The sequence below is a fragment of the Ornithorhynchus anatinus genome, chromosome 12 (genome assembly GCF_004115215.2).
Source record: "Ornithorhynchus anatinus isolate Pmale09 chromosome 12, mOrnAna1.pri.v4, whole genome shotgun sequence".
Taxonomy (NCBI): Eukaryota; Metazoa; Chordata; class Mammalia; order Monotremata; family Ornithorhynchidae; genus Ornithorhynchus; species Ornithorhynchus anatinus.
In genome coordinates this window covers 21,874,737-21,902,016 of record NC_041739.1, presented here as the reverse complement: position 1 = coordinate 21,902,016, position 27,280 = coordinate 21,874,737, and the positions used below count along the sequence as shown (strand labels likewise).

The 27,280-nt window shown below is 39.9% G+C and overlaps 1 protein-coding gene across 4 annotated transcripts in view; it reads right to left on the bottom strand.

The window, feature by feature from the left end:
* The window catches only part of LRBA (LPS responsive beige-like anchor protein), a 552,105-nt gene that overhangs the window by 332,363 nt on the left and 192,462 nt on the right, over positions 1 to 27,280 (bottom strand). For all 4 annotated transcript variants that reach the window (XM_029076638.1, XM_029076639.1, XM_029076640.1 and 1 more), the window contains exon 37: positions 3,024 to 3,190. In XM_029076638.1, the coding sequence (XP_028932471.1) occupies positions 3,024 to 3,190 (167 nt within the window). The remainder of the gene's footprint in view (positions 1 to 3,023; positions 3,191 to 27,280) is intronic.

Below are 27,280 nucleotides of genomic sequence, written 5' to 3'. Positions count from 1 at the left end.
TTTTTTTTATTTTTGCTTTTGACTAAAACGTCACTGGCAAATGTAACATAGTAAATGTTTCTCTCTACTAGAAGAAAGGGATATACCTATTTTTCATCATAAATTCCAAAGGAAAGAGGTCATATGCCTTTTCTGAAAATGCCCAGAACAGTCAGGTTTAATATCTAGGCTTACGCTATTTAAAGATGACAAATTTACCCACGTATTTTACTGTAACTTTCAGATTAAAGTTCTATTTCATCTTTACTAGTGTAATTAAGCAAAGGGGTGTAGCATATTCAAAAACAAATGAAAAATACTGGTAGTGCTAAGACTTGGACAATTCATTCCTGAAGACTGAATCAAGTCAAAATGTAATATGCTGGAACCAATTTTCTCATACTATAAAAAGGGGACTGGTGCTTGAACTAAGGGGACTGGTGCTTGAACTATGGCCAAATATCATATTTTTCCCCAAATTAAGAATAATAATAATGGTATTTGTTAAGTGCTTCCTGTGTGCCAAGCACTGTTCTAAGTGCTGGAGTAGATACAAGGTAATCAGGTTGTTCCACGTGGGGCTCAGAATCTTAATCCCCATTTTACAGTTGAAGTAACAGGCAAAGAGAAGTGAAGTGACTTGCCCAAAGTCACAAAACTGATAAGTGGCAGAGCCGGGATTACAACCCACAACCTCTGACTTGCAAGCCTGTGTTCCTTCCACTAAGCCAAGCTGCTTCTCATTCTGAACCAATTAGAAACAAATAATGTGTATGCTAAGACATTTATATAGAATTAACAAGGTTCCAAGATAAGGTAGCCAACTTTTTACTTCATCAAAAGTAAAATGGGCATGTCAACCCTACCTAGTGAATGCACCTAGCAGTCAGGCAAACCTTTTTTTCTCTCTCACACACCCCCTCCTCACTTACCCCCACTCTCCCCACCACCACCACCATTCTACCACAACTTTTAAAGTTGTTTCACCATTGATCAACAATTTCTACACATCAACCCTGTTCCCCCTCCCTAGCACTCCCCTGGATCTTGTGCCATAAAGGACACACCAAGCTCTAGTTCGAAACATCACAACCTTCCATCCATCCCACATGCTGACTCGGTCGTAAATGTCCTCCCTCTACTCTTGCAAGGGCTAAAGCTTCCTCCTTTAAGTGGCAGGTAGGATGGTGGGAAAGAGCCCTAGTCACCGGGCGGTTCTCTCTGGGTCTCGGAGCTCCAAATATAAAGGAGCTCTGGCATGTGTTGCCAGGCTTCTAATTGCTCTCTGCTCCAGTGGGGGTTACACTGATTAACAGTGGGATTTCATCCATACCTGTGAATGCTGCTTTTCTCACCATACACACATGCAGATATAGAACAGCACATTTTCTATCAAACAAAGGTATTTACTGAGTACTTACTGTTTGCAGATGACCATACTAAGCACTTAAAAGAGTACAAACACAACAATATCACAGACACATTCCCTGCTCCACAACGACCTTACAGTCTAGTGGGAGAGGCAGACATTAAGGTAAATAAAATTACGGACATATGTATAAGTGCTTTGGGGCTGAGGCGGTGGGGGTGGTTGATGAGTAAAGGGAGGAAGTTGGGGTGGAAGGGAATGGGAAGAGGAAATGAGAGTTTAATCAGGGAAGGCCTCTTGGAGGAGATGTGCCTTCAATATGGCTTTGAGAGTGGGGAGGGTAACTGTCTGTTGGACAAGAAAATGGAGGGTGTTCCAGGCCAGAGGCAGGACATGGGAGAAAGGTTGGCAGCAAGATAGATGAAATCTAGGTACAGTGAGTAGGATGACAGAGGAGTAAAGTGTGCAGGCTGCATTGTAGTAGGAGAGTAGAGAGGTGATATAGAAGGGGACAAGGTGACTAAGTGCTTCAAAGCCAATGGTAAGGAGTTTCTATTTGATGAGTGTCTGCATCAAATAGAAACTCGAGGTGAATGGGCAACCACTGGAGGCCTTGGAGGAGTGAGCAGACATGGACTGAACACTTCTGCAGAAAACTGATCCGGGCAGCAGACTGAAGTATGGACTGCAGTGAACACAGTAAGTGCTCAATAAATATGATTGAATGAATGGAGAGCGATAGGAGGCAGGAAGGGCAACAAGGAGACTGATCAAGTAATCAAGGCAGGCTAGAATAAGTGCTTAGATTAACATGGTAGCAATTTGGATAGAAAGGAAAGGGCAGATTTTAGCAATGTTGTGATGGTTGAACCAGCAGGACTTAGTTTAAATATTATTAGATTAAATATGGATATTAGATTTAATATGTTGGTTGAATGAGAGAAAGGAGGAGTCAAGGGTAATGCCAAGGTTACAGGCTTGTGAGCAGGTAGGATGGTGGTTCTGCCTACAGTGATGAGAATGTCAGTGGGAGGTCAGGGTTTGGATAGGAAGATGAGTTCTGTTTTAGACATGTTAACTTGGAGGTGATAGAAGAACATCCTAGTAGAGCTGTCTTGAAGGCAGGAGGAAATAAGACTGTAGAAATAAGGACTGTAGGTGCGAATTTGGGAATCATCTATACAGAAGTGGTAGTTGAAGCCCAAAACCCTACTGAGTTGAGTATCTCACGGCAAATATGTTACATGTGTTATCCCAGAAAGCTGAAGTAATTTCAATGGTAAAGCTGAAATTAAGGTGTAAACTTACCAACATTAGTTGTGATTCAAAACACCTTAAGTCAGGCAGACACACACATAAATGTAAGAAAATATCATTTGGGGATATTCTCTTTTAAAATAGCTTGTCATTTTTAAAAATTCTGCAGTGCTAAATTGTATTAAACAGAATTCCTGCACAATTATAAAATTATAAATTTGATGGCCTTAAAAGATCATTACCATGCTTCTCATATTTTTAAATTTTCCTTTTTAAATTCACAGCGGATTTTAAGTATGAAGTTTGAATGTCCCATTTTCATCTGAACATGATCACATTCAGAGATATATGTCTAAATCTACACTTGGGCAGCCAGAAACTATTAGTGACCAAATCTTAAAGGTGTCATCTCTTTTACCTTGGTGCAGAATTTCCCCAAGCTCCATGCTTGTCTGTCAAAATGTTGATAATTTTCTGGATTAGTTGGGTTGCTGTCACATGGTCTCGGTACTTAGCTGCTCTTATCAAGTGATCACACATCTTCTCATCCTCTCGCTTGTCTGCTGAATACTGGGCACTCAGTGACTTGGGGGGAAAAAGAAAATTCATTATTCATTTGTAAGATGGCAAATAATACAAAAATCATTTGAAAACAAGGCCAAATGAGATATTTTAAAATATTACACAAATTAAACAATTTATGCTTGCTCCTTAAAAAAAAGAAAAGATTTTATTCTTATCTCAGCAAATCTATTACAATTTGCATTAATTGAAACCACTACTGGAAAATTTCAAGATCACTCTTAGAGCTGCTTTCCTATTCGAAGCAAACCCAAAAGGTTTTTGATTCCCCCTGCCCCCCAAAGCCAAGGCTTGAATTCATAATGGTAAGACAGTGAGGGGAAAACTCACTGCTATGCCTATTATAGGCAATTTTTAAAAGAGGCTTCTGGCCAAGCTTAGTCACAAGTGCTAAGTTTACTCATATATCTTTCAATCCACCCACAGGATGTCAGATGGACCACAACTTATATTTTCTTTTCCTTCAAGAACAATTCTAGGAAAATTGTTGGAGTTTGAGATTCAGTTAATTTATAGCAATTTAGGCAGTTGTCCACACAATGAGTAATGGCAATTACAACAATAACACTATCTCAGTTAGTAGGATTTATTGTGTCCCCATTGTACTATACCAAGCATTTGGGATAGTAGAGTAAAAGTAAAAAACATGGGATTTGAATTTAGAGGACCTAAAATCTAAAGGGGAAACAGGCCACCACAGAAAATTATATTGAAGTAGTAAGAGCAGGGGGAAAAATGGAGATAGAGCCAGCAACACTAATGTATGAGAAGATCACAATATAGGTAAGTACTCTGAGCATGTGTGTCTGAAATGCAGATTTCTGTGGCAAAGTAGTGAAGGCACTGATGAGAAAAGCTTCTTGCAAGAGGCCTGGAAAGTGTCTTCAGGAGATCCTCTGGGTGGGAAAACGTTAATACTTAATATCCACATCTTCATCAGTCTTGACGCTTTCCCTTCTACCCATTTCAATCACCCTTCCACCATCCAATTCTGCCTAAGATGACAATGCCTCCAGAAGCATCTGCATTGCTTCAGTTCTTCAGGAAGTAGCTAAATGAATAAATATGCTTACAATTTTTTTAAGAAGATCTCTATGGCTTGCATAGTGGATTCATTCAATAGTATTTATTGAGCGCTTACTATGTGCAGAGCACTGTACTAAGGACTTGTAATGGACAATTCGGCAACAGATAAAGACAATCCCTGCCAGTCTAATCAGGGGAGAGAGCAAAACAGAACAAAACAAAAACAAGACAACATTATCAGGATAAACAGAATCAAGGGGATGTAGATCTCATTAACAGAATAAATAGGGTAATATATACAAATGAATACAGTGCTGAGGGGAAGAGAAGGGGGAAGGAGAGGAGGAGCAGAGGGAAAGGGGACTCAGCTGAGGGGAGGTGAAGGGGGAAGAGCAGAGGGGGAGCAGAGGGAGAAGGGAAGCTCAGTCTGGGAAGGCCTCTTGGAGGAGGTGAGCTCTCAGTTAACAACTGGGTAAAAAGTGGACATGGGCACAGCTGTGGTTGCTGCTGTGGAGGGAGCATAGAAAGAATCTCTCCCATAGCCCTAGGCTACACTCTGATCCTAATCAGCTGCCTCTCCATGCCTGCCTTTGGCAAAGGGAGATCAGGTGAAAGTATGGCCTGTTCTGTGCAAACTACACAACACATAAGCACCTGTTCTCTTAATATGGGGACAATCCCCTCCCCACCCCTTCATCAAAAATCCTATGCAAAAAGGTAGCTGAAAAATGTTGGTAAATGCCCTGTGTGCAGGGAAAGTGCACACTCTGTAACACTGAATTCTCCCAAGCACTTCGCAGGTGCTCTGTACACAATAAGGGCTCAGTAAATTCAACTGATTAATTGTTAGTTTGCTGTTAAGGCAGAAGGGGTTAGCAACTCCCCGGGGCTTTGAATAGCCCTGTTTTGGAATGCCTCTCATTCTGAATGGGGTATGGTCAAAAAAAAAAAATCTCTAAACCGGAGGGAGTGCCTTCTGGTTGTTGGGTTTTTTTGTTTGTTTTTTAATGGTATTTGTTAGGGGTTTATGGGTCAAACACCTTTTTAAATTCTGGGTAGACAGATACAAGATAATCTGGCCCGATACAGTCCCTGTCCCCCATGGGGCTCATGGTCTAAGTGGGATGGAGAACAGGTACTATTCATTTAGCAGCTGAGGAAACTAAAGCACAGGGAAGTTAAGTGACTTGGCCGAGGTGACACAGCAGGCAAGTAGTGGAGCTGGGATTAAAAGCCAGGTTACCTGGATCCCAGGCCCATGATTTGGGCCTGCTTTGGGATGACATGACTCTTCGGGCACCAAGAATCTATCCTTGAAGTCAAATAATGCGGCAGAGCATGTCAGTAAAGTGTCAGTCTTTTCAGCCACACTCACACGTGTTTAGGAGCTTATTGTCAAAAGAATAATAATAATAATAATAATAATGTTGGTATTTGTTAAGCGCTTACTATATACACAGCACTGTTCTAAGGGCTGGAGTAGATACAGGGTAATCAGGTTGTCCCACGTGAGGCTCACAGTTAATCCCCATTTTACAGATGAGGGAACTGAGGCACAGAGAAGTTAAGTGACTTTCCCATGGTCACACAGCTAACAAGTGGCAGAGCTGGGATTCGAACCCAATTACCTCTGACTCCCAAGCCCGTGCTCTTTCCACTGAGCCACGCTGCTTCTCTAATCAAAACTGTAATATTTGTTTGGTGCTGTGATATTTGTTTGGTACTTACTATGTTCCAGGCACAGCACTAAATGGAATGGAGATAATCTGGAATGGGGAGAAGAAAATTGGGTTGGACACAGTCCCTGTCCTACCTCGGGTTTACAGTCTTAATCCCCATTTTACAGATGAGGTAACAAGCACAGTGAAGTAAAGTGACTTGCCCAAGATCACACAGCAGACATGTGGCAGACACCAGATTAGAACCCACGACCTTCTGACTCCCAGACCGGTGCTCTATCCACTAGGCCGGCTGCTGCTCCAACAACAGACACTTCACAAACACATATATGCAAACGCCAAGCCCTGCAATAACACTCTTCTTTCTGTACTTTTCCAAGAGAGTGCTATTGAATTTTAATGCCAGTGTTGTTTAGAGCACTCTCAAACTTGCTGGTTTTGTTGTCTATGTGCTGTACTCTGTGGATCAGGATTACACAAGTTCCACTGCACAGCACCAACACACACACACTGTTGCTGGGTTTTGCACTGAAGTTAGTCATCCCTCAAATAAGTACAGTCCAATGCACCCCAAAACAAATCTCCAATAATGTAAAATAGTAACACCTTGCTGGGGAGCCACAAGGAAATATAGCCTGGCAGGCAACCATCAGGTCACACTTTCGCTAAAGCTGGGTTGCAAATACCAAATGGCAAACAACTTAAACTCTGCCAGTTAAATTAGATGTGCTGGAATATTTGGATTCTGTTACGCATCCAATCAATGCATACAAAGTTTTTGTTGAGGACAACAGCTTTAAAAACACACATGCTGACATTTAATAATTTGAATTCACAATTTTTTTTTGTCATTTTGACATTGCCATTTGATCATCTAAGTTAATGTGCAGTGTTAACTATATTGACTTGATTGTTATCATTCTGTAAAAATGGTTTTTGGTTCATCTTTGAATCGTGAGGACACATTCATGTGTTTTACAGCACTTCCTATGGGATGCTGTAGTTCATTTAGTGCTCTTTCAACACTTCATGAACATAATTGAGAATGTTAACTGAATTTTTCCTGTTTGCGCATGCATTCAGGTTTAGGTGAACTCACTCGTCAAAACTGTCTGACCCTGGGTTATTGCAGATCTGAAGGAAAATTAAAAGAGATACATTTTGATGATTTTCACGGGAAACTGCTTGATAAACTGTCCTACCAACATGAAATTATATTTATCTGTGCTTTCTTCTAAACACTTTGAAGGATACTCAAAATAGCTGTTTCCAAGCCCTCTCACAGATCTTAGGACCATGAGAACACACTCCATTACCATGCACAGGGTAAGTGCGTGTACCGCCCTTTACAATTCAAATTACCTCCTCACCCTGCAAGTGCATCGATAAAATCTGAGCTGGGGTATCAGACCTACAAGCTACGTTTCAAATTCCAGACAATCGGCTTTTCCCAACACCTACAACTCCAAAATAAGCATAATATTTTTTCAACAATGCGGACACTTCTAGATGACGGCTAATATTTTTGCACCAGCAGTCCACAAAGATTTGCTAAGCTGCTACTTTTAAGTTTGCTTTAAAGGGCAGAATTCTTAAAACAAGTGTCCTAGGTAAGCTAAGTAGTAAAATGGTTTAAAGTGCTCTTTAATGGATCCTCTTTTACAATTTGAACAGCAACTTTTCATATCTGACATAAAATCCATAGATATAAATCACATTAGAGGGCTATTCTTTCCCGATTATCCATCTCTGTCTCTTTGTGGAGCGTTAAAGTCACATTTGACCTTAAAACATGATAAAATGGAAACCAAACTATAATGTTTTGTAAGAGATATAATGAACTTGTACCTCTTTAAAACAATCTCTTTATGGTGCAATTTTGAGCGCAATCTTTATTAAATGCAAAAGTGAATTTCAAATGAAGCCATGACGTTCAGGTTGAAGTGGTAACTGCTCCTACTACAAATTCAAGCTGAGAAATGTAACAACAGAACCAAGAAGGAATTTGTTCAGTTTTAATGCTCAAATGACCCATCAAAAATTCTCATGTCCGGATATAATAATAATAATAATGTTGGTATTTGTTAAGCGCTTACTATGTGCCAAGCACTGTTCTAAGCGCTGGGGTAGACATAGGGGAATCAGGTTGTCCCACGTGGGGCTCACAGTCTTAATCCCCATTTTACAGATGAGGGAACTGAGGCACAGAGAAGTTAAGTGACTTGCCCACAGTCACACAGCCGACAAGTGGCAGAGCTGGGATTTGAACTCATGAGCCCTGACTCCAAAGCCCATGCTCTTTCCACTGAGCCACCCTGCTTCCCCAGCGTGGATATAAAAAGAAGAGGGAGGCAACTTACAACATCCCAAATATTTTTAGCCAGGGAGAATAAAGGTTCCGGGACCCTTAGATCAAGAGGGATAAGTATCCCATTTTACAGGCCCTTTAAAAAAAAATTGGCATTTGTTAAGTTCTGTATGCCAAGCACCATTCTAAGCACTGGGGAAATTTACAAGTTAATCATTCCAGTTACAGTCTCTGGCCAACATGGGGCTCACAGTCAAGTAGGAGCGAGAACAGGTACGGAATCACCAGTCTGAAGTACGCTTGCTGTAACATGTTAATAGCAGTTACGGACCTGGGGTAGGACAAGTTTGTGGTTGTTCTCTTGGGGATCCAGAAGAGAGAGCAGATGGAGATCTATGGGCAGTGACTTGAATTAAGCCTATCAGTCTACAGTACTTAAGGCCCAGAGAGGTAGACCTTTCCACTGCTAGAGCAATGGGCAGCCTTTGCTTAGTGGCCAAGTTCTACGGAAAGCAGCACGGGATAGTGGATAGAGCACGGGTCTGGGAGTCAGAAGGTCATAGGTTCTAATTCTGGCTCTGCCTCTTGTCTGCTGTGTGACCTTGGGCAAGTCACTTCACTTCTCTGTGTCTCAGTTACCTCATCTGTAAAATGGGGATAAGACCGCGAGCCCCACGTACAACAGGGACTGTGTCCAACCCAATGTACCTGTATCCACCCCCAGGGCTTAGTACAGTGCCTGGTATATACTACAAGCATTTAATGAATACCAGAATTATTATCATAATTATTACGGAACATGTTCGAGGCTTCCGTTTCTCTATGGGGACCTAGAGCCAGATCAGAAAGCTGAAGCTAACGGGCTGAGCCAGACAATCTGCTACTTTATTTCCCATCATCATATTCAGTACTAGAGACTATGCAGACCAGGACCAGATTACTGCCTGCTAGCCCAGGAGTTGGTTGGACCCAGAGGCAGAGGTGAGTTGGTTCAAATGACAAGAGGTACCATCAATGTAGGGTCACTGACCGCCAAGGGGGAGTTATCCTTGGTGGAAAGGTAACCCTTGGTGCTTTTCACATCAATACTCGTCCCCAGTTAAGGATGAACAAAGGAGGCTCAGCCCAAGGTTAAAGCTTTGCTTATGATGACACTGCTGAAGACCGTTTTTTGGGAAATCTACTGTAATTTTAGGTTTTGAAAAAGCATAATACTTGCACCACCTCCCCTACCCATACTGATATCCAAAAGGCTGCCTGGCACATAGCGTTTAACATGTAAATAAGGAGATGCTCTTAGGTGAATGCTCCATACCATCACCATCCTCAGGAATAATTTCTGGTCCAGGCTGAGACAGCTAATGCTCACCTCCCACAGCCCAGGAGGTGCTTTGCCTGCTGCTAGGGACCTGAACCCAGGTCTAGATCCCTGGTGACTATGGTGGCGGAACAAGACCCTGAACCAGTGCTAACTCTGGGCCAAGGAAGTCACCAGCCCTTGACCTAGGAGGATTTCATCTCTTTAGCTGGTGCAGCACAAGTGACAGTCGGCTATGATTTGCCCCAAACCGGGGTTGGGTAAATGTAGGATAGACAGTCTCTACCTTAGTCAGAAACTCACATAAGTGACTGTTCTTAGGAACACAGAGTGCATCTGTGGCTGACTTGGGGCCACCACAGATGGAATGGCAGCAGTCTCCACAAATCAACTGGTTGGCCAGAGTGAATCAATGGAGGTCAAGGAGGGGGGCATGTTTTGTCCATCCACACTTTACGCTGAGTGCTTTGGGCAATATGCCCAAATTTCTATCTCTGGTAGTTTAGGGATCATTTGCCAGGAAGTAAGGAGGCATGAGAAAGTTGCTTGGTAATTCTAGAATTCGTTGGAAGTTACTAAATTTTTAAATAATTAAAAGTTAACAGTGTAAAAACAAGTATAAACTGCATAAAAGACTGGAATTGCAAGACAAGAGAGTTATTATTTCAAAGTTTTGTGGAAAAACTTACCAAAATTCAGTTGATCACATCTAATCAAAAATGTCATGCCCTAAATCTCTTCTTGCAAGGGATTTTGTTCAAACTCCAAAATAGGCACATTTTTAGAAAAAGAACTCAACTGCTCTACTGTAGCTCAGTAAACTCACAACACTGCTTTTAGAAAATGGTTTGGAACGTGGTAGTTCCTTGTCTTACTTCACCTCAAAATTACTTATATAGACACAACCTGCACCACCGGGTGAAAATTCCCTTTAAACAGGGACATTTCAGTAAACGAAGAGTCTCCTCAATCTTCCACTTTCAGAGCTTCTTTGCACTTGATCCCTGACCTCAGGTTTAAAGTCTGGTCTCAAAAAAAAAAAATGCTACCCAGGGAAATCTACAGACTCCTGAATAAGACTTAGAAAAATGAAAGCTTAAAACCTCAATAGCGAACAAAAGTCAACCAATGACAATGTCTGACAGCCACCTTTACTTCTGAAGTGATGCCTCTGTCATCCAACGCCTCCAAGTATTGATTTCTCTCAGCAGGAAAAAAGCCTAAGCCAATGAAATAGATATAGCATCATCCCCCCCCGATAATAGCCATCAAGGTTAACACAGGCAGAGCACTTATCAAAGTATCTCTTCAATTTCTTCTTGTTTTAATGGACTGGATACATTGTGTTGGTTTCTTATCTCTGCAACCTGCAGTTTCCAAACCATATTTTTTGAAACTGATTGGAGATTAATATGGGCGCTAATTTTTCAACTTTGATGTTTCATTGTTAAATGGCTTGAGTTAAAAATATCTTCATATTTTGACATTTTGAAATGCAAATAAAATCAAAACCCCAAACAAGTAATTTAGCTCTCAGTGGTAAAGGCATGGTACATTGGCTGCTTTCTTGGCTCCAAACCCACAGCTTGCATGAATTTTAATCTATATTTGTATTTATGGTAGGACATGGCTCCTCAACTGTATTCCTTTCTTTGTGTCCTTGTTAAAAACAGCTTATAAAGTCAACACCAAAATAATCAGAATGAGACAAGCTGGGATGTGCTTTGAGAATGAATCTAAAGCAGCTGCTTCAGGAATACAAATATGCAGAAAATGTTTTTTGGGTTTCAATGCAATACAAGTACTAAAAATAACTGAAGACTTCTGGAGCAGATTTTAAACCACTATTAGAAGCGGACAAGACCCAACCGCAATAATCTGATGTTAAAACACCCACCACAGACTGTTCTCTCCCTCTAGACTTCAAGCTCACTGTGGGCAGGGGATGGGTCTGTTATATTGCACTCTCCCAAGCACTTAGTACAGTGCTTGGTAAATATGATTAATTGATTTGGGCTCATAACATTGAATCTCAAAAAACCTCAAAATTCCCACATTAGAATTTTAAATGAGCTAAAACTTGTTGTATGACCTTGGCTCACACTACACCTATGGGTCTCAGCAATCTCTAAAATAAATAAGTTAAAAATCTGGTTGAAAGAAACACTGCCCTTTTATACTAGACTACCCTGGTTAAAAAAATGAATAAACCCCTAATCAAACCAACAAGGAAATCTGAACGGAACAAGTAGTTCAACGGTAATCAAGAAAGCTTGAAGAGGCAAGGGAACCTGTTACTTGTAGGAAATGGATGTGGCAAACTACAGGGCTTTTTTTTCCCCCTGCATATGCTATGTGACCTTAAGAAATGGGACTTTTCCCTCATTTTCTTCCAGGTAATCATCAGTATTTATTGAGCACTCAAAATGCATATTACAGTTGAGCTTTTATTCTATTTGCCTTATCCTTTTTAAACAGTAACTAAAGTGCTAATAATAATGTTTTTCACGGAAAAATAGTTATCGACAATTCAAGGGATTCACATGCAATACCCTACTACGCGCCTAGAAGCAGAAGTACTTAATTCTAAGTTAAGTCAGCTAAGAAAGGTCTTTGCAGAAATATTACAGGTGTATAGTGCACTTGAGTACCATTTGAAAAAAAGAATTATAAATGGCATGTAGAATGGGTGTAAGTCACAAAAAAAGAACTGTCTTAGATTGTATAGTTTACCTATTCTTTTACTAACATACTGAACTCATTACTAAATGTCAGTATATTATGATGTGAAATGCTTTCTTTGACAAAACCGAAGTTATAGCTAGATATCTTGTGTATATTGAGTTCATTTCTTCACTTGAGTATAGTCTGATTAGCACTAGTTCTATAGATGCATATTTAGTGGCTCTTTATCAAATGTTTGCTGATGAACTATTTTGCACAAACAGTTTTGCAGTTTATTAGAGTTTCTGATATATGCAGAAAGTAAAGGATTTACGCAGAACTCTCATGTAAAATATAGGGGTTCTTATGAGATCATGCATAAGATCAGTAAGATTGTACACTCAATATCTTCAATGTAGAATTCATGTAACAGAAGGAGAAAAATTGTCCAGAAAATAGGGAAGCGCTCATCAGGCTAGTCTGTCACAAAAATCACTTTTAAAGAATCTTATATCCTTACTCCATATATACACATATGCATTAACAGTGGAAATGATCAAGTCAGATGCCCGAAAGTAACCCAGTATGTTGTGCTTGCAGTTATTTCCTATGAATACCTACCACAGAATTTGATTTTCAGGGGCAATCCTCTACAAATGACTAAATCATATGTCATTTACCCTTATTTCAGGCAACATTAATTACTCAGCCAGCAACCTTAACACTGGGAATGAAGCCAATTTGAAGTAAACAAATGGACAATACAACAAAATACCTAAATGCATTCAGCTGTAGAAAGCAATGAAATGTATTAATATACATTTTATAAAATGATCATTTAACAGAGTTGCAGCAACCAAGGTCATTTATCACTTCAGTTTATTTCGCAAACTATTTAGGTAACAGAAAGCTGCTGAGGTTGAAAATTAGATCTGCTGAAGTCTGCAATGTTAAGCTTTGCTGGCTTTCCTGTTTTATTTTTATTTTTTCTTTATTGGAGATATGTCTTCAAACTGCCACCTGGCTAAAATATTCATGCTGGGACACGTCTGAATGCCAATGTGGCAAAGTGGAATGCTACTGTGGAAGTAACCGCTCACAAAGATATGACACAATATGATTCCTAAGCCTATGATCTCTGCTAATAGCATAAAATCAAATACAAAATTTTCTAAATGATGAGTGGAAGTAGTAGTGCTGGTAATATTCATTTATTTCTTTGGAATGTAAGCTCTTCCTCTAGACTGTAAGCTCACTGTGGGCAGGGAATGTATCTGTTATAGTTATACTGTACTCTCCCAGGTGTTTAGTACAGAGCTCTTCACATAGTAAGCACTCAAAAAATACAATTGATTTGACTGATTTGGAGCCCACTCGATGCAACACATTACACTAAGGATTTGGGAAGTACAAAACAAGTAAGTGATACATTCTCTGCCAATCAGCATCTTATACTCTAATGGAGGAGACAGAAATGGAAATATTTTCAAATATAATAATCAAAGGAAGGAAGGGAATGTACAATTGAATAGCATGTAACCAAAATTCGTAGGATGGGTAAAAAGTGTTAAGCACTGTAACACTCAATAAATACCAGCGATTGATTGATTGCTGGCAAAGTTGTATGACTCAGCCTGCCGGAATATGCCAGAAAATGTTCAAGGCTTGTGGTTAAGAGATAGATCTTTGAGAAGGATTGAACTTGGGGAGCACTGTGATGAATCAAGCTTGCAGAATAAGGAAATTCTCAGCCAGTGAAACAGCATGGTCAAGAAGATGAAAGCGAGAGAGGTGCAAGGAAGTTAACTTGGAGAGGAGAAAAGAGTGAGCTTCTTTGCCATTACAATTACTCTCCCCATCTCCAAAGCCTTAGTGAGGGTTCATTTCCTTTGAGAGGCCTTCCCTAAGCCCTCATTTCCTCTTTTCCCACTCCTTTCCGACTTGCTCCCTATACTCATCACCACTCCCCCTCAAGCCCGACATCACTTATGTACATATTGTAATTTATTTATATGAATGTCCATCTCCCTCTCTATACTGTGAAATCATCGTGGGCAGGGAAAGTGTCCACCAACTCTGTTGTATTCTCTCAAGTACAATGTTACTCGGGCAGTAATCGCTCAATAAATGCAACTGATTGAATGATAATTTTGCACCTGACCTTGGATGGATAAGCTTTTCCCCGGAGAGATATTTTGCATTGCTAGGAGGCCATTAACTCAAAATTTAAAAGGAAAACTGAAAATAAAATTCAACAATTGGAGTGGGATGCACAAATAGGCAAGGAATCCGTTAATTTAGCACACAGGGTCTGTTTATTAATCCTGGCCGTCACTACTCCCCATCTTCAGGTTACCCATCGTCAATAGCCACCCTTTAGACTTCTGTCTACACCCTTCGGGACATACTGATAGTCTCAACAGGTCCTTGAGGGACATTTCTGTTGTCTCTTACTCAACTGTACTAATAATAATGATTGGGGCATTTGCTAAGCACTTACTCTGCGGTAGATAATCAGGTCGGAAACAGTCTCTATCCCATGTGGGGCTCACAGTCAAAAGAGGGAGTGGAATTTAATCCCCATTTTACAGATGTGGAAACTGTGCAAGGTCACAGAGCAGTTAAGTGGCGAAGCTGGGAGTAGAACCCAGATCCTCGGACTCTCAGGCCCATGCTCTTTACACTAAGCCACAATTCTTTTCAGGATAGGACATAATGAGGTGTTGGAAGGAGTGTTAATTACTGTCCCAAAAACGTACTGCAATAGACACTAAATTGACACTCTTGCTTAACTAATTACTAATTTGGGGAAATTTTATTTTTTTAAATAGTACTTGTTAAGTACTTACTACGGACCAGGCACTGTACCGGGCACTGAAGTAAATACAAGACAATCAGGTTCGACTCAGTCCATGTCCCACATGGGTTCACAGTCCATACCCATTTTACGGTGAGGTAACTGAGGCACAAAGAAGTGAAGTGACTTGTCCAAGGTCACACAGCAAACCAGTGGCGGAGCCATTTTTAGAACACAGATCTTCTGACTCCCAGACTGGGGTTCTTTCCATTAGGCCTTGCTCTTTTTCCAGACTGAACTGCTTCTCCTTCTTGATAGTCTATATGCTAAAATATTTTCCTACTAGTTACGGTTCTATTACACATTTTTTAGAGAATAAAAGGCCCTCATTATTAATTTGCAACCGATTAATAACTGATGGTATATCAGATGTTGACTTTCATACTGAAGAACTTTTGAGGTGCTACAACCAGAGTTTGAAAAATTACATTACACAAATTTATTTTTCAGAAAGAGTTGCTCAATATACCAACTGATTACTACCAATATTCCACTAGACAACTTTCAATTACAGATTTTCAAAGTGCTATGCAATCTATTCCTTTTCATGGATTCAAAAGCATTCTATTTGGGGCTAAAGATAGGTGTTGATATAGAACATTTTCAGAGCTAGTTTTTAAACTCTCACACGATAACAGCTAGTGGGAGAGATTTTGTTCCTTCTAATTAATTTTACTAATTATTGGTTCAAATTAAGAGACAGATTGCTTTCCATTAATCAATACCAAGCAAAAGACTCCTTGTCTGCATAAGCAACAAAACTGAGTCCATTTAAGAATCAGATCCAAGTAAAGTGGTAAACATCTGATGGCCACTAGATCAATCAATGGTGCTTAATGTGTGCACAACACTGTGCCTCGCACTTGGGAAAGTACAATTTAACAGAGTTGGTAGACACTTGCCCTGTTCACAACTAACCTACAGTTTAGAGCAGGAAAAAGATATTAAAATAAATCACAACTCTGTACATAAGTGCTGAGGGGCCCCTCAGTATTAATAGTGAGTAGACAATAGCCAGTAAGGAAGCAATGAACTCTTAGCTGAACGGGAGATGAACTTTAGCAAGAGTTCCTTCAAAACTCAAATCCCTGGGAAACAGTCTAGAAATGTTCCTAAGAAAGCAGCATGTCTGAGACTTCCACTGACTCAGTCAAAAGTTGGTAAACAGCATCCAACGTCTCCATGCACAGTGTAACTTGGCTGTTATATAAAAGAGCTGTACGACGGTCTCAATGTGAAAGCCCCTTATGCTGCTTAAGAAGGAAAGAGATTGCAGTGCTTTAAACCCCAGGAGTGAATACTAAGGGAGCTGGATCAGAGCAAAGAGACAAAAAGACAGATGGAGATACAAATGGGAGGATGGAGCAAGAAGAGGTGCACCAGGGAAAGGATCAGTGTCAATCTCTAAGTCCCCATATGGATAGCCTGGATCACTCAGGCATACTTAGATATGCAATGGTGCACAAGGTCAGGAAAAGGTCAGGAACTGAGGTGACATGAGGCAATTACCAAGATACCTTGAGATAAATTTAAAATATAAATTTTGAAGGTTTGCATTTTGCTGCAAGAAAGGGTAGAGATTATTCTTTATTCAATTAGTGGTTATATAAATGCAATGTTAATCCATTGAATTCATTAATGGTTCTCAAATATCCATACAAAACAAAAGCTACATTTAAATCTAGAATCCAGGTAGAGGAGGGGCTAATGGTATAGGCAGTAGCATTTACTGAGTGTCCATAGGGTGATCTGCAGGTTAGGAAGCAATGGGGAGTGCAAAACAAAGAAGTCACCCAATTCTGGCCAACAAGGAGCCTACACTTTAATTGGAAGACAGGCATAAAATTATCTACAGAGTTATCAAAATGAATAATTGAAGGAGCATGGCCTAATGGAAAAAAGAGTCAGAGGACCTGCATTCTAATCCTGATTTGCCACTCTTGCTGTGTGACTTTGCACAAGTCACTGAAGCTCTCCGTGCCTGTTTCCTGATCTGTAAAACACAGATTCAATACCTGTTCTTCCTCCTTCTTAGAGTGTGGAACCTGATTCTCTTCTATCTACCTCAGCACTTAGTACAGTGTTTGACAGAAAGTACTTAAGAAGTATCATTAAAAAATAGACATATATACACACAAGTGCTGAAGATGAGTACAGATAAGTACCAAACAGATGGGTCCTGGGTTTATACAACTTGAGATGCTGGGAATTAACCAGGGAAGACTTGCTGGAAGAGATGGGATTCCAGGAGAGCTTTAAATATGGGGAGGGCTCTGTTCTGTCAGATTTGGGGAGGGAGGGCATTCCAGGCTAAGGGAACATCATAACAAAGAGGGCAAAGGGGGGAGAGGAGTGAACAAGGTACACTTAGTAGCTTAGTTTGGGTGGAAGAGGGTGTGTTGCTATATAGCAATATATATAATCAGCTATATAGGGTGGGGAGACAAAGTCAATTATGAGGATTTTGCAAATTGCAGGGGCACAGAGGAAGGTAGTCAAAGATTTTGAAGGATGGATAGATGTGTGCCATATGACACTTCAAGAAAATGATTGGTGCAGCGGAGTGTTTTAAAAATTGAAGAGGGCAGAAGCTGGAGGCTGGGAGTCCTACTGATACCAGGATGATTCAAGAGTCTAGCAGCAATATGAAATACAACCAGGGCTGGTATCACCATAATAGCTATTGGGGTAGAAAGGAAAGGAAAGTCTGGAGGGTATTTTGGAGCAAGAGCTGGCAGGTTTTAGCAGCAGGATAAATGTTAGAATTGAAGGACAGAGAAGAGGAGAGGATGACACAGCTGCAGCTTTCTAGGACAGGGAGGAGAATTGTGTTAACAACCGGGATGGAAAAATTAGGAGGAATGGGTTGAGAGGAAGATGAGAAACTATGTTCTAGACCTATTGAGTTTGAGGTGCTTCTTGGACAATCAGGAGCTGTTTAAATAACCTTCCCTTCTGTATCACGTATGCACCTGAATCCGTACCCCTTAAGCATTTGTTATTCACCCCATCTCCAGCTCTACAACTCATCTGAACTTACCCCTATAATCCCCCATTTCTCCCATCAGTAATTTATTTTCATGTCTGACTCCTGCTCTAGAATGTAAAGCTTCTTTAGGGCAAAGAATGTGTTTACCACCACTTCTGTATTGCTCTCTTCCAAATGCCTCATGTAGAGCTCAGGACACAGTAAGCTCCCAATAAATAGCATTGATTGAGATGTTCTGGACACAAGAAGAGGTGAGGAAATGAAGGTCAGACTAGAAATAAAAGACATATGTTTGGCTCTGATCCACATAGAGGTGGTGTAAGTGGACAAGCATCCTGGGAGTGTAGAAGGAAGGGACCCAGAACAGTATGTCACAAAATAAAAAGAGGGAAGAAAATAGTCTGCAAATTAGGTACACATTTTCAAGGCCTATACTGTCCTAAATCTTACAAAGAAATGGGTTCTGACATTAAATAACTAATTTTATGGAGGCCAGGGATCAGAAGCACAGGATAGCAAGTCCATAACCAGGGACACTGTCCTATGCCTGCAATGCTCATGAGAGCAGGAAAAGGAAAACTGTGAAAGAGGTCAAAGTGCTTAGTTGACTAATGGAAAGAATGTCTAGTAAGGCTGTTCACAGATAGAAGGGAAAGCAGAACAGGTACAAATGAGGAGAGCCCGATCAAAGGGCAAATACTGCAGCCACGGCGGTCCTCGGTTTAGTTTTAGTTATTCAAAATTCTTTGATAACTCGGGCCTCATCTCCACACACGTCTGAGAAGAAAGGGGAAATCCCGTGCCCTAGCTACAGGATGAGGTGAGGAACGATCACAAGACTAGAGTAATGAGAACTCAAGAATAGTATTATGACCTGGAGTTGTAATTTAGGGAAAGCAATCACTGTATTTAGGTTTGAGGTGGAACAGACTGTAACTTAATAAAACATTTCTTCTCCATACTATCTTGACAGGAGAAATGATCAGTTGACTTTTTCAGACCCAGAAAAATACAAACCAAGTTCTTCTCTTCCTTGGCAACTGGAGAATATTCTAAACTTCACTGGGTCATGATAAATTCACCATCAGCCAATTTTTGGCGATCATGCTTAGTTAGGAATATAGAGACTTACATTTGACTATAGTTTATATCTGGAAATAGAGCACAGAGGGTTCCCCCCAACCCACACGTCTAACCTCAGATATCAAGTTTGTCTCAGGGAACAATAGCTGTATAGCAACTTTTTTTCAATTCAGTTAAACTTTAGGGCTATCTCTATTCAAGACATCTTATGAAAGATGATGTTAATACTGAATGTTGCCTATGTTTCCCCCTTCTCCAGAAGCCTAGAGCATTTTTTAATTTAAAAATGATCAGGTTGTTGAAAGCAAGACTATTTGGCTGGTCCAGATTTCTCTATCAGTGATGAGAAGTGTCTACCCACAAACGTTAAGTGTTTTTGCTTTCCAGAACAGAAGCAGTAAAAATGTGAAACTGGAACTTAAGGATTCATAAATTTCAACTCCCCAAGGCAACCTAATAAAGTATAGACTGGTCATTTCCACAGCCTAATGTTTGCACAAACTGTAGACAAATTAAGCTGGATAAAGGGATCTGGCTGAAATTGCACTATGTTACCAAAGGCTGACACAAACTACTAAACAAAAAAAGACAAAAGCTATTCAGAAAAAGTTGTTCCATTTTTGCTTTCCTTAAGACTTGGTGGAAACAGACAGCAAATACTTGAAAAGGAAAGCATGTAGAAATAAAAATATTCAGATAAGAACATACTTGAATTTAAAACTAAAGAGTCCTGAATTGAACACACACACACACACACACACAACTTTAAGAATTACAGAAGCGTGTCTCCGTGAGTGCTTTTAGAGAAAAATGCACCCGGACTGCCAAGTGTGCAAGGACCACCAACATCATGCACCATTGAGACCTTTCAATCTCAAACCACACTGAACAAAAAGGAGCATATTTCATTCTTAATGAAGGCCCATAACGGAGTTCACTTTATTCTGGAAGCAGGTATCAAAGCAGATCTCACAAAGCAACAGAGGCGCATCATCTAAGGATCTTTTTCACATTAAGAATCCTATTAGAAGGAAAACACTAAAAGGTAATTGAATTTCCCTCAGTTATCTTCATCTCTGTCAGCTCCTGCTACAATAACTTACTCTCCAGAGCAGAGATAACTCAATTCTGTCCAGCAAGCATATGTTATGAATCTCCAAAGCAAACTTGTCTAAATCATTCTGGTCTTCTATCAAGGTTGGCTGCGGATATAAACTCTGACAGAAAGCAAACAAATTTATTTTTATCTTTTCAATAATTCATTTCTTCATGCTTTGATGGAACAATCAAGAGACAAATATATGGTTTCCAGTCATTTTTATATTATGAAGATTGGCTAAAAATTGTCTGGTATTGAAATAAAAATGACCAAATAAATCTGTTTTTAAACCTATAAGATTGATGTCTTTCATTGGTTAACAGGTTAGTTATTTGATGTCTGGATTATTTGCATGAACTCACACAATCTTGTTTCAGGGTAAATAAAATATATGACAATCTCTGTTTTGATTGTCAATCTATATATCCCTCAAGATGTGAAAATCCCACAGAACCTAAATATACCTTTTTTATTCATTCGGTTTTTATTTTTGTGGAGTTTACCCCTTAGTTGAGTTTTATCTTGGAAAACAAAACTGAAATAACCAAGTAAAACAACAAGGTTCATTAAATGGTTTTCTCCATGTGTTCTTATAAGGCAGGAGTTTGTAGAACAATCCATCCCTTCCAAGATAAAAGCACAAAAATAATATTTCCAAAAACTAAGTTCAATCAAACTAGAAAAGATTTAGCCTTATAGAATAATCAAGTTATCCTGAACACTGAAAAACCCAAGTTCATGGTAGTAGCAATGCTATCTAGACAGCCCCTGTTTGGTGACGAGTGAATATAAAATAAGTGAATTCAGGGTGAATACAAAGTAAACGAATTCAGACACTGTCTCTGTCCCAGATGGAGCTCACAATCTCAGTGGGAGAGAACAGATACTTCAGGAAGAGAAATGAATTATAAACAGGGAAAAGATAATAGAAGTACTTAGAAAACAAGAACCAAGAGGTGTGGGGAAGAGAAAGACATATGAACAAATATTTAGTCGTTAAAAGGAGCAGTCCTAGTGAACTTCCCATTGAATGCACAAAACTTGGTTCAGAGCCCCACAGCCTCCCCAAAAAACATCAGGTAACTCACCAGTTAATCAATGAAAGATCAATTATGTAGGTTTAAAAACAGATTAGGTCATTTTTCTTTCAATTCCTTATGATTTTTAGCTCATCAACTTAATATGAAAATGACTCGAAACTATATTTTTATCCCTTAACTCTTCCATCAAAGCATGAAGAAATGAATGACTGTGTACACAAGAGTAAACAGCAAGCTTGCAGGTTCCCTCAGCTATGGACCTCCGATTTCTGGAGTGGAAGGCCTAGGTTCCTGCCAATGTGGGCAAGCAGACGGAAGCCATTTGAGGCATGAGGAAGTCCAAGCATAGCTAGGGCAGATGCTGGTATGGCAGCTCAAGTTTGAAAATTCCCAGAATTTCTAATCTCTGGCCCTAGTGAAGGTGGGTGTGGGCTGCATGGCGGCTCAAGTGTTCTAGTTATTATTATTGCTACTGTAATAATGAATTGTGCTATTTGTTCAGCGCTTACTATGAATGAAGCATTATGCTAAGTACTGGGGTAGACAGGAGTTAATCTGTATCATCTTCACAAAGCAAATACATAAAAATGTCTACCATTTCCTTATGCAACTTTCACAGATGTTCAGAAATTTTCCTTTGTAGTTAAGAGCCAACTAGCTAGAACAACTAGCCATGGTCTGATCATTCCTATGGGTCACAGTTAGATTGTCATGTTTACTAAACACTTACTCTCATTAACTCAAGTTGTTTTAACCTGGAGTCTAAGAAGCGTGTCTACATACATAATTTAATGCTAATAAAAATAAAGTGGGTGGGAGAGAAGATGTCAGAAATCACAGTCATGACATTTTCCACTCCTGAAAGTATTATGTTTAGGGATTTTATCCTGTCACTTTTTTTTACCTACAAATCTGAAGAAATATGCTGAAAATTGTCAATTGTAGTGGTCCAAGGTGCTACTCCCTGGCACATGCAATGGCTTAGGTGCAGCTATAGGCTGAGTATAGATTGGCACCTCTGGGACTGTCGGTCTGCCAAAATTCTCAGGTGCTATTCTTGGCAGGATAGACTCTCCACTAGATGTAGGCTAGCCACCTACCCCAGTACCAGCCTTGAGAGAAAATGCACAGTAATTAGGGACTACTATTGAGAATTAATATTAAATATTAAGTGGTAATGAAAATTATAACTGCTTTAAAATGACAGAACCATCCCCTATAAGAAACTATAGCTGCATCCATAGCCCAATTATCCTCAACCGCCCTAGCCCTTCAGGTGGAGCTTTTGAATCTAAATCCATTCCACTGATTATAAAATAGTTGGAAAGTAACAGGTTTTATACTTAAAAACAGCAACAACAATAATAATGCAGATCATAATTGTGGGATTTAAGTGTTTACTGTGTACCAAGCATTGTTCTACAGGTTAGGGATACATAAGAGATAACCAAATGAGTCAGAGTCCATGTCCCACACAGAGCTCACACTTCTACCACGGGGAAGGAGGGGGAAAGGAGGGAGAACCAGTATTTAATCCCCATTTTACAAATGAGAAGAGAGATATTAAATGAGAAGGCGGCAAATGGCAGGATGGGGATTAGAAACAAGGTTGACTGTCTTCAAAACCTGTGCTTTTTCGACTAGGCAACACTGCTTCTCTACTTATTTCTGATTTTGGGGAAATTTGTTGCCTTTACCCAAATTATTTGAGAAAATGTATCTCCAGCTCAGTGAGGCAGTGAAAGATTATTGCTATACTATATACAGCAATCTGTATTCATGGACCAGTAATGACCATCAAAAACCAAAATACTATCTTTTTTCTACAGGAGAGTTAATGCAGCTATACTTTAAATTCCTTATCTAATACGGGAGGTGCAAGAAATCTAAATTCCCTATACATTTCGTTAGGATGATGAAAAACAGTGAAGCTCACAAACCTAAAGAATAATTCCTGAAATTTTCAAGCAAAGGTACAGAGGCTGCTTAGAAATGTCTTTCCTTAATGAACCTCCATGTGAGGAAATGACAGAATTTCAAAGATGCATCACTAACATCCTCAAAAGTACAGAAAGCTTACAACAGAAACTATAATGCCAGCTTTTTGTTTTCCAGTAGTGGCAAGAATCCAGACACAGACCTGCTAAACACTCTGTAGAACATACTCAACTATGCTAACACAAGTTTCTTTTTCGTGTTCTCAAGCAAAGCTGCCTAGAAGAGATTAAATAAACTTGGACCTATTTACCCAACCGATTTTGCTCCTTTGGGATGATTATCTTTTACTGACATTAGCACTTAGGTAATGTTGGCACCCAGTTAGTGTTTAATAAAATACCATAGTAATCCCTATTTTTTTAATAGAAGCAAATCAGACTGTTTTCAATTCAGATAGCATTGTAGAATCTCACTCCCTCAGAATGAGAATCTACTCATACTGCCACAGAATAATATCAAGCACTTCCCAAATCTTTGGGAGGCGAGCTGTCAGAGATCTACCCTAATGATTACTTTTTTTAAATGGCATTAGTTAAGCGCTTAGTGGGCCAAGCACTATACTAAGCGGTAGGTTAGATACAAGCTAATCAAGTTGGACACAGTTCCTGTCCCTCATGGGGCTCACAGTCTTAATCCCCATTTTATAGATGAGGTAACTGAAGCACAGAGAAGTTAAGCAACTTGCCCAAGATCACCCAGCAGACAAGCAGCAGAGCCGGGAAAAGAACCCAGGTTCTTCTGACTCCCATGCCAAGGCTCTATCCATTAGGTCATTCTGCTACTCTGCTTGAAGCACCTGAAGTGTAAATAGAGGTCTTGATGCTTGCTTGTGATTATTTTGCCTGTGGAGCTGAACTTTGATCTAATACCCTTCTGTCTTCAGGGGCTCCTGCTAACTTCCGGCTTTCAGCCAATTTACCTAACACCAAGAGGAGCTAGCAGAGCCTCTCCTGGCCTTGGTTGGAGTTTTGGCAGGTTGGCTACAGGGTGCTGACAGAAGACACAAAAATAAGCGAATCATGAGAAAAGATAGGGCTATGAGTTGTGGCAGGATGGAAGAGAAACCTTTGCACCTGGACCTGTATCCGTTGAGTAATGGGTAATCACGTTCACTCTCAGCCCCACAGCACTCATGTACATATCTATACGCTATATATTTATATTAATGTCTGTCTCCCCCTCAAACTATAAGCTCACTGTGGGCAAGAAATATGCCTCCCATTTCTGCTGTATTATACTCTCCCAAGAGCTTGGTACAATGCTCTGCACACAGTAAGTGCTCAATAATTTTGCTGTCTGTCTACCCGTTTTAGACTATGAGCCCATGGTTGGGCAGGGATTGTATCTATCTGTTGCTGAATTGTACATTCCAAGCGCTTAGTACAGTGCTCTGCACACAGTAAGAGCTCAATAAATACGACTGAATGAATGAACCAATATGGATAGAGATTAGGAGAAGAAGCAGTGACTGAGTAGAGAAAGCAGCAGAGATCCTCATTCGATGGTATATGATCAGGAAATCCAGGTTTCCAAAACCAGAGTAGAGTCTTCCACCACCCTGAGGCCGAATCCACTCTTGACGACTGAACATGCTCCCATAACTGCTAGGGCCATTGAGTTGCCCAATCCACCTGGGGAAGCAGAATCAACAACTGTACAGCCTTAAGACAAAACCAGGAACTTTACTCTCTCCCAAGGCATGAGACACTGCAAATGCCACTAGAAAGCACCAATAAATTCATTTGTGTACTCAAACTTAAGGTTTGGGGAAAAAAAACCTCTCCCTTACCAACAGAGAAGCCCAATAGACAAGTTTATTCAAAGTTCCTGAATCTTTCCACTACCTATCCTCCCAAGGAAAAAGCATTGTGCATATATACACTCACACACAGCCAAATACATAATCTGTAAATTTGTACATTAAGTGCTTGGAAAGCATGAATTGTCAAAGGACTACATATGCATTAAGAATAAAGTAAATAATAGCCAAATAATTTCCTGTTACCTGTTATTTCAATTACCAAATTCTATCCCTATCACTCATCATCATGGACAATTCATTTCCAGTTAACATCCCTGCCATATGGAAAAGACACACATAAGAACACACGTATACATGTACTATTCATATAATACGCACAGTATATGATATTCTACATAATGGGTTTCTATATGTATCTATACATATAGATATACATATATACACATGCCTAGTATGAGTCAGTGTAGGATCCAAAAGAAATATTGTGTACAAAATAAGCCCCATTCTCACTAACTAAATTTACCCTCTATTGGTAAACTAGACATCTTGGGAGTAGCATTACCTTCATCAAGCACTTGCAAACCATTTAACAGTGAACGCAATATGCATACAGAAACGCACTAAATGGTTCCCTATTATCCAAATGAGTTAATGCTCCTACCAAAATGCTCAACTCATTCTTCCTCGAGTTAATAGGGCTACTAAAAGAATGGGGCTTATTATTATTTACAATTGTGCCTGACTTTTCACAGTGGGTATTTTAAAACAGCTTGGGATAAACATGCCTATCAATTTATAGGTGATTCTCCACACACTCCTGGAGTTTTTCACATCTTAATATAAGAGTGAAACCCCACAGAAAACAGTAGCACTGAGTTTAGAAGGCAGAAAATGAAAACCTTTAAACTGAGTCCTGAATATACAGATCAGCTGGAAAAGTATAGGATCTATAGGCATGTAAAAGCAACATGTTGGCCCTCATGAATGTATCTTCCAGAAGATGCAAAGTATACAGAATATATATATTATATATAATATTTATGCATATATATGTACACACATATATATTTTTCTCAAGAAAATGTATCATAGGTTCTTTTAAATCGTTGCATTGTCTATGGTGCTCAAAAAACCCCCCGACTATATTCGAAAAAAAGTGTTCCTCTGTAGGTGACAGCTCATTCACATAACATGGATTTTCGTTTCATGGCTTGCCAGATAGAAGCATCTGAAAATTATTAACCAGAGGCCACCACCATCATTACTCTCTTCTGAGGGGCATTCGAGCAGGAGGAGGTTGCTGAGAGAGGAAATTTATGCTGGGGTATCATGCTGCTTCCAGTGGAATATTTTCCCCAGGAAAAGTCAAAAGAAAAGAAAAAAAAAACCAAGATGAATAGTCTTCTTTTGCCACAGGGCCCCAACGGACTAAAAGGCAAAGCAATCTCCCTCATCTACCTCTCTTCATGATCATTAAAAATGAAGGAAGGTAAGTTGCTATTCACCTCTTTTGAACCATAAGTTTTCTTTCAGCCTTCCCAAGCTCACCCAGGGCACATGACACTGCACACTAAGAGCTGGAATACCAATATTTAAAATTTTGCTAATAGCCCTGAGCATCCAGGGCAGTGGATTCCCAGCCCTCCTCCCTTTGGAGTCAGCCATCAGCCATTTGGGAGTGGCATGGAAGGTGTCTACCAGCACTGTTCAACAGTACTCTCCTGAATGCTCACTACAGTGTTCTGCACACAGTAAGCACTCAATCAATTTCACTGATGAAGTGTAAGGAGCCTGATCAGAAAGGATATATGGGAGCAGGGCAAAAATTCAACAGGCCCAAGCAACTCTTGGACCTTCAGATTGATGAACACTAAAATACAGAGTTATCAAGTTTTCCTGACCAGCTTCTTCAAGACACTTCTGTTTGCCTCTCTGAATTCACGTATTAGCTGTCTAGACCATATGCTCATTGTGGGCAGGGAACACGCCTACCAACTCTGCCATATTATACTCTCCCGAGCACTTGAGGGCACAGTGCTCTGCTCACAGTAAGACTCAATAAATACCATTGATGACAAGCCTCAGAACTCTCTGAAGGAAGTTGAAAACACTGTCACAGCAGTAAGATCTGATGGCTCCCCAAAGAATTCTTTATGGTCAGGAATCAATGACAACACGTCTCATTTGGAACACAGGTATGCAGACCTCTTTTAAAGCCTTTGCAAACTACAGCGGTATACATTTCAGAACAAGTCTCCAATTAACAAATC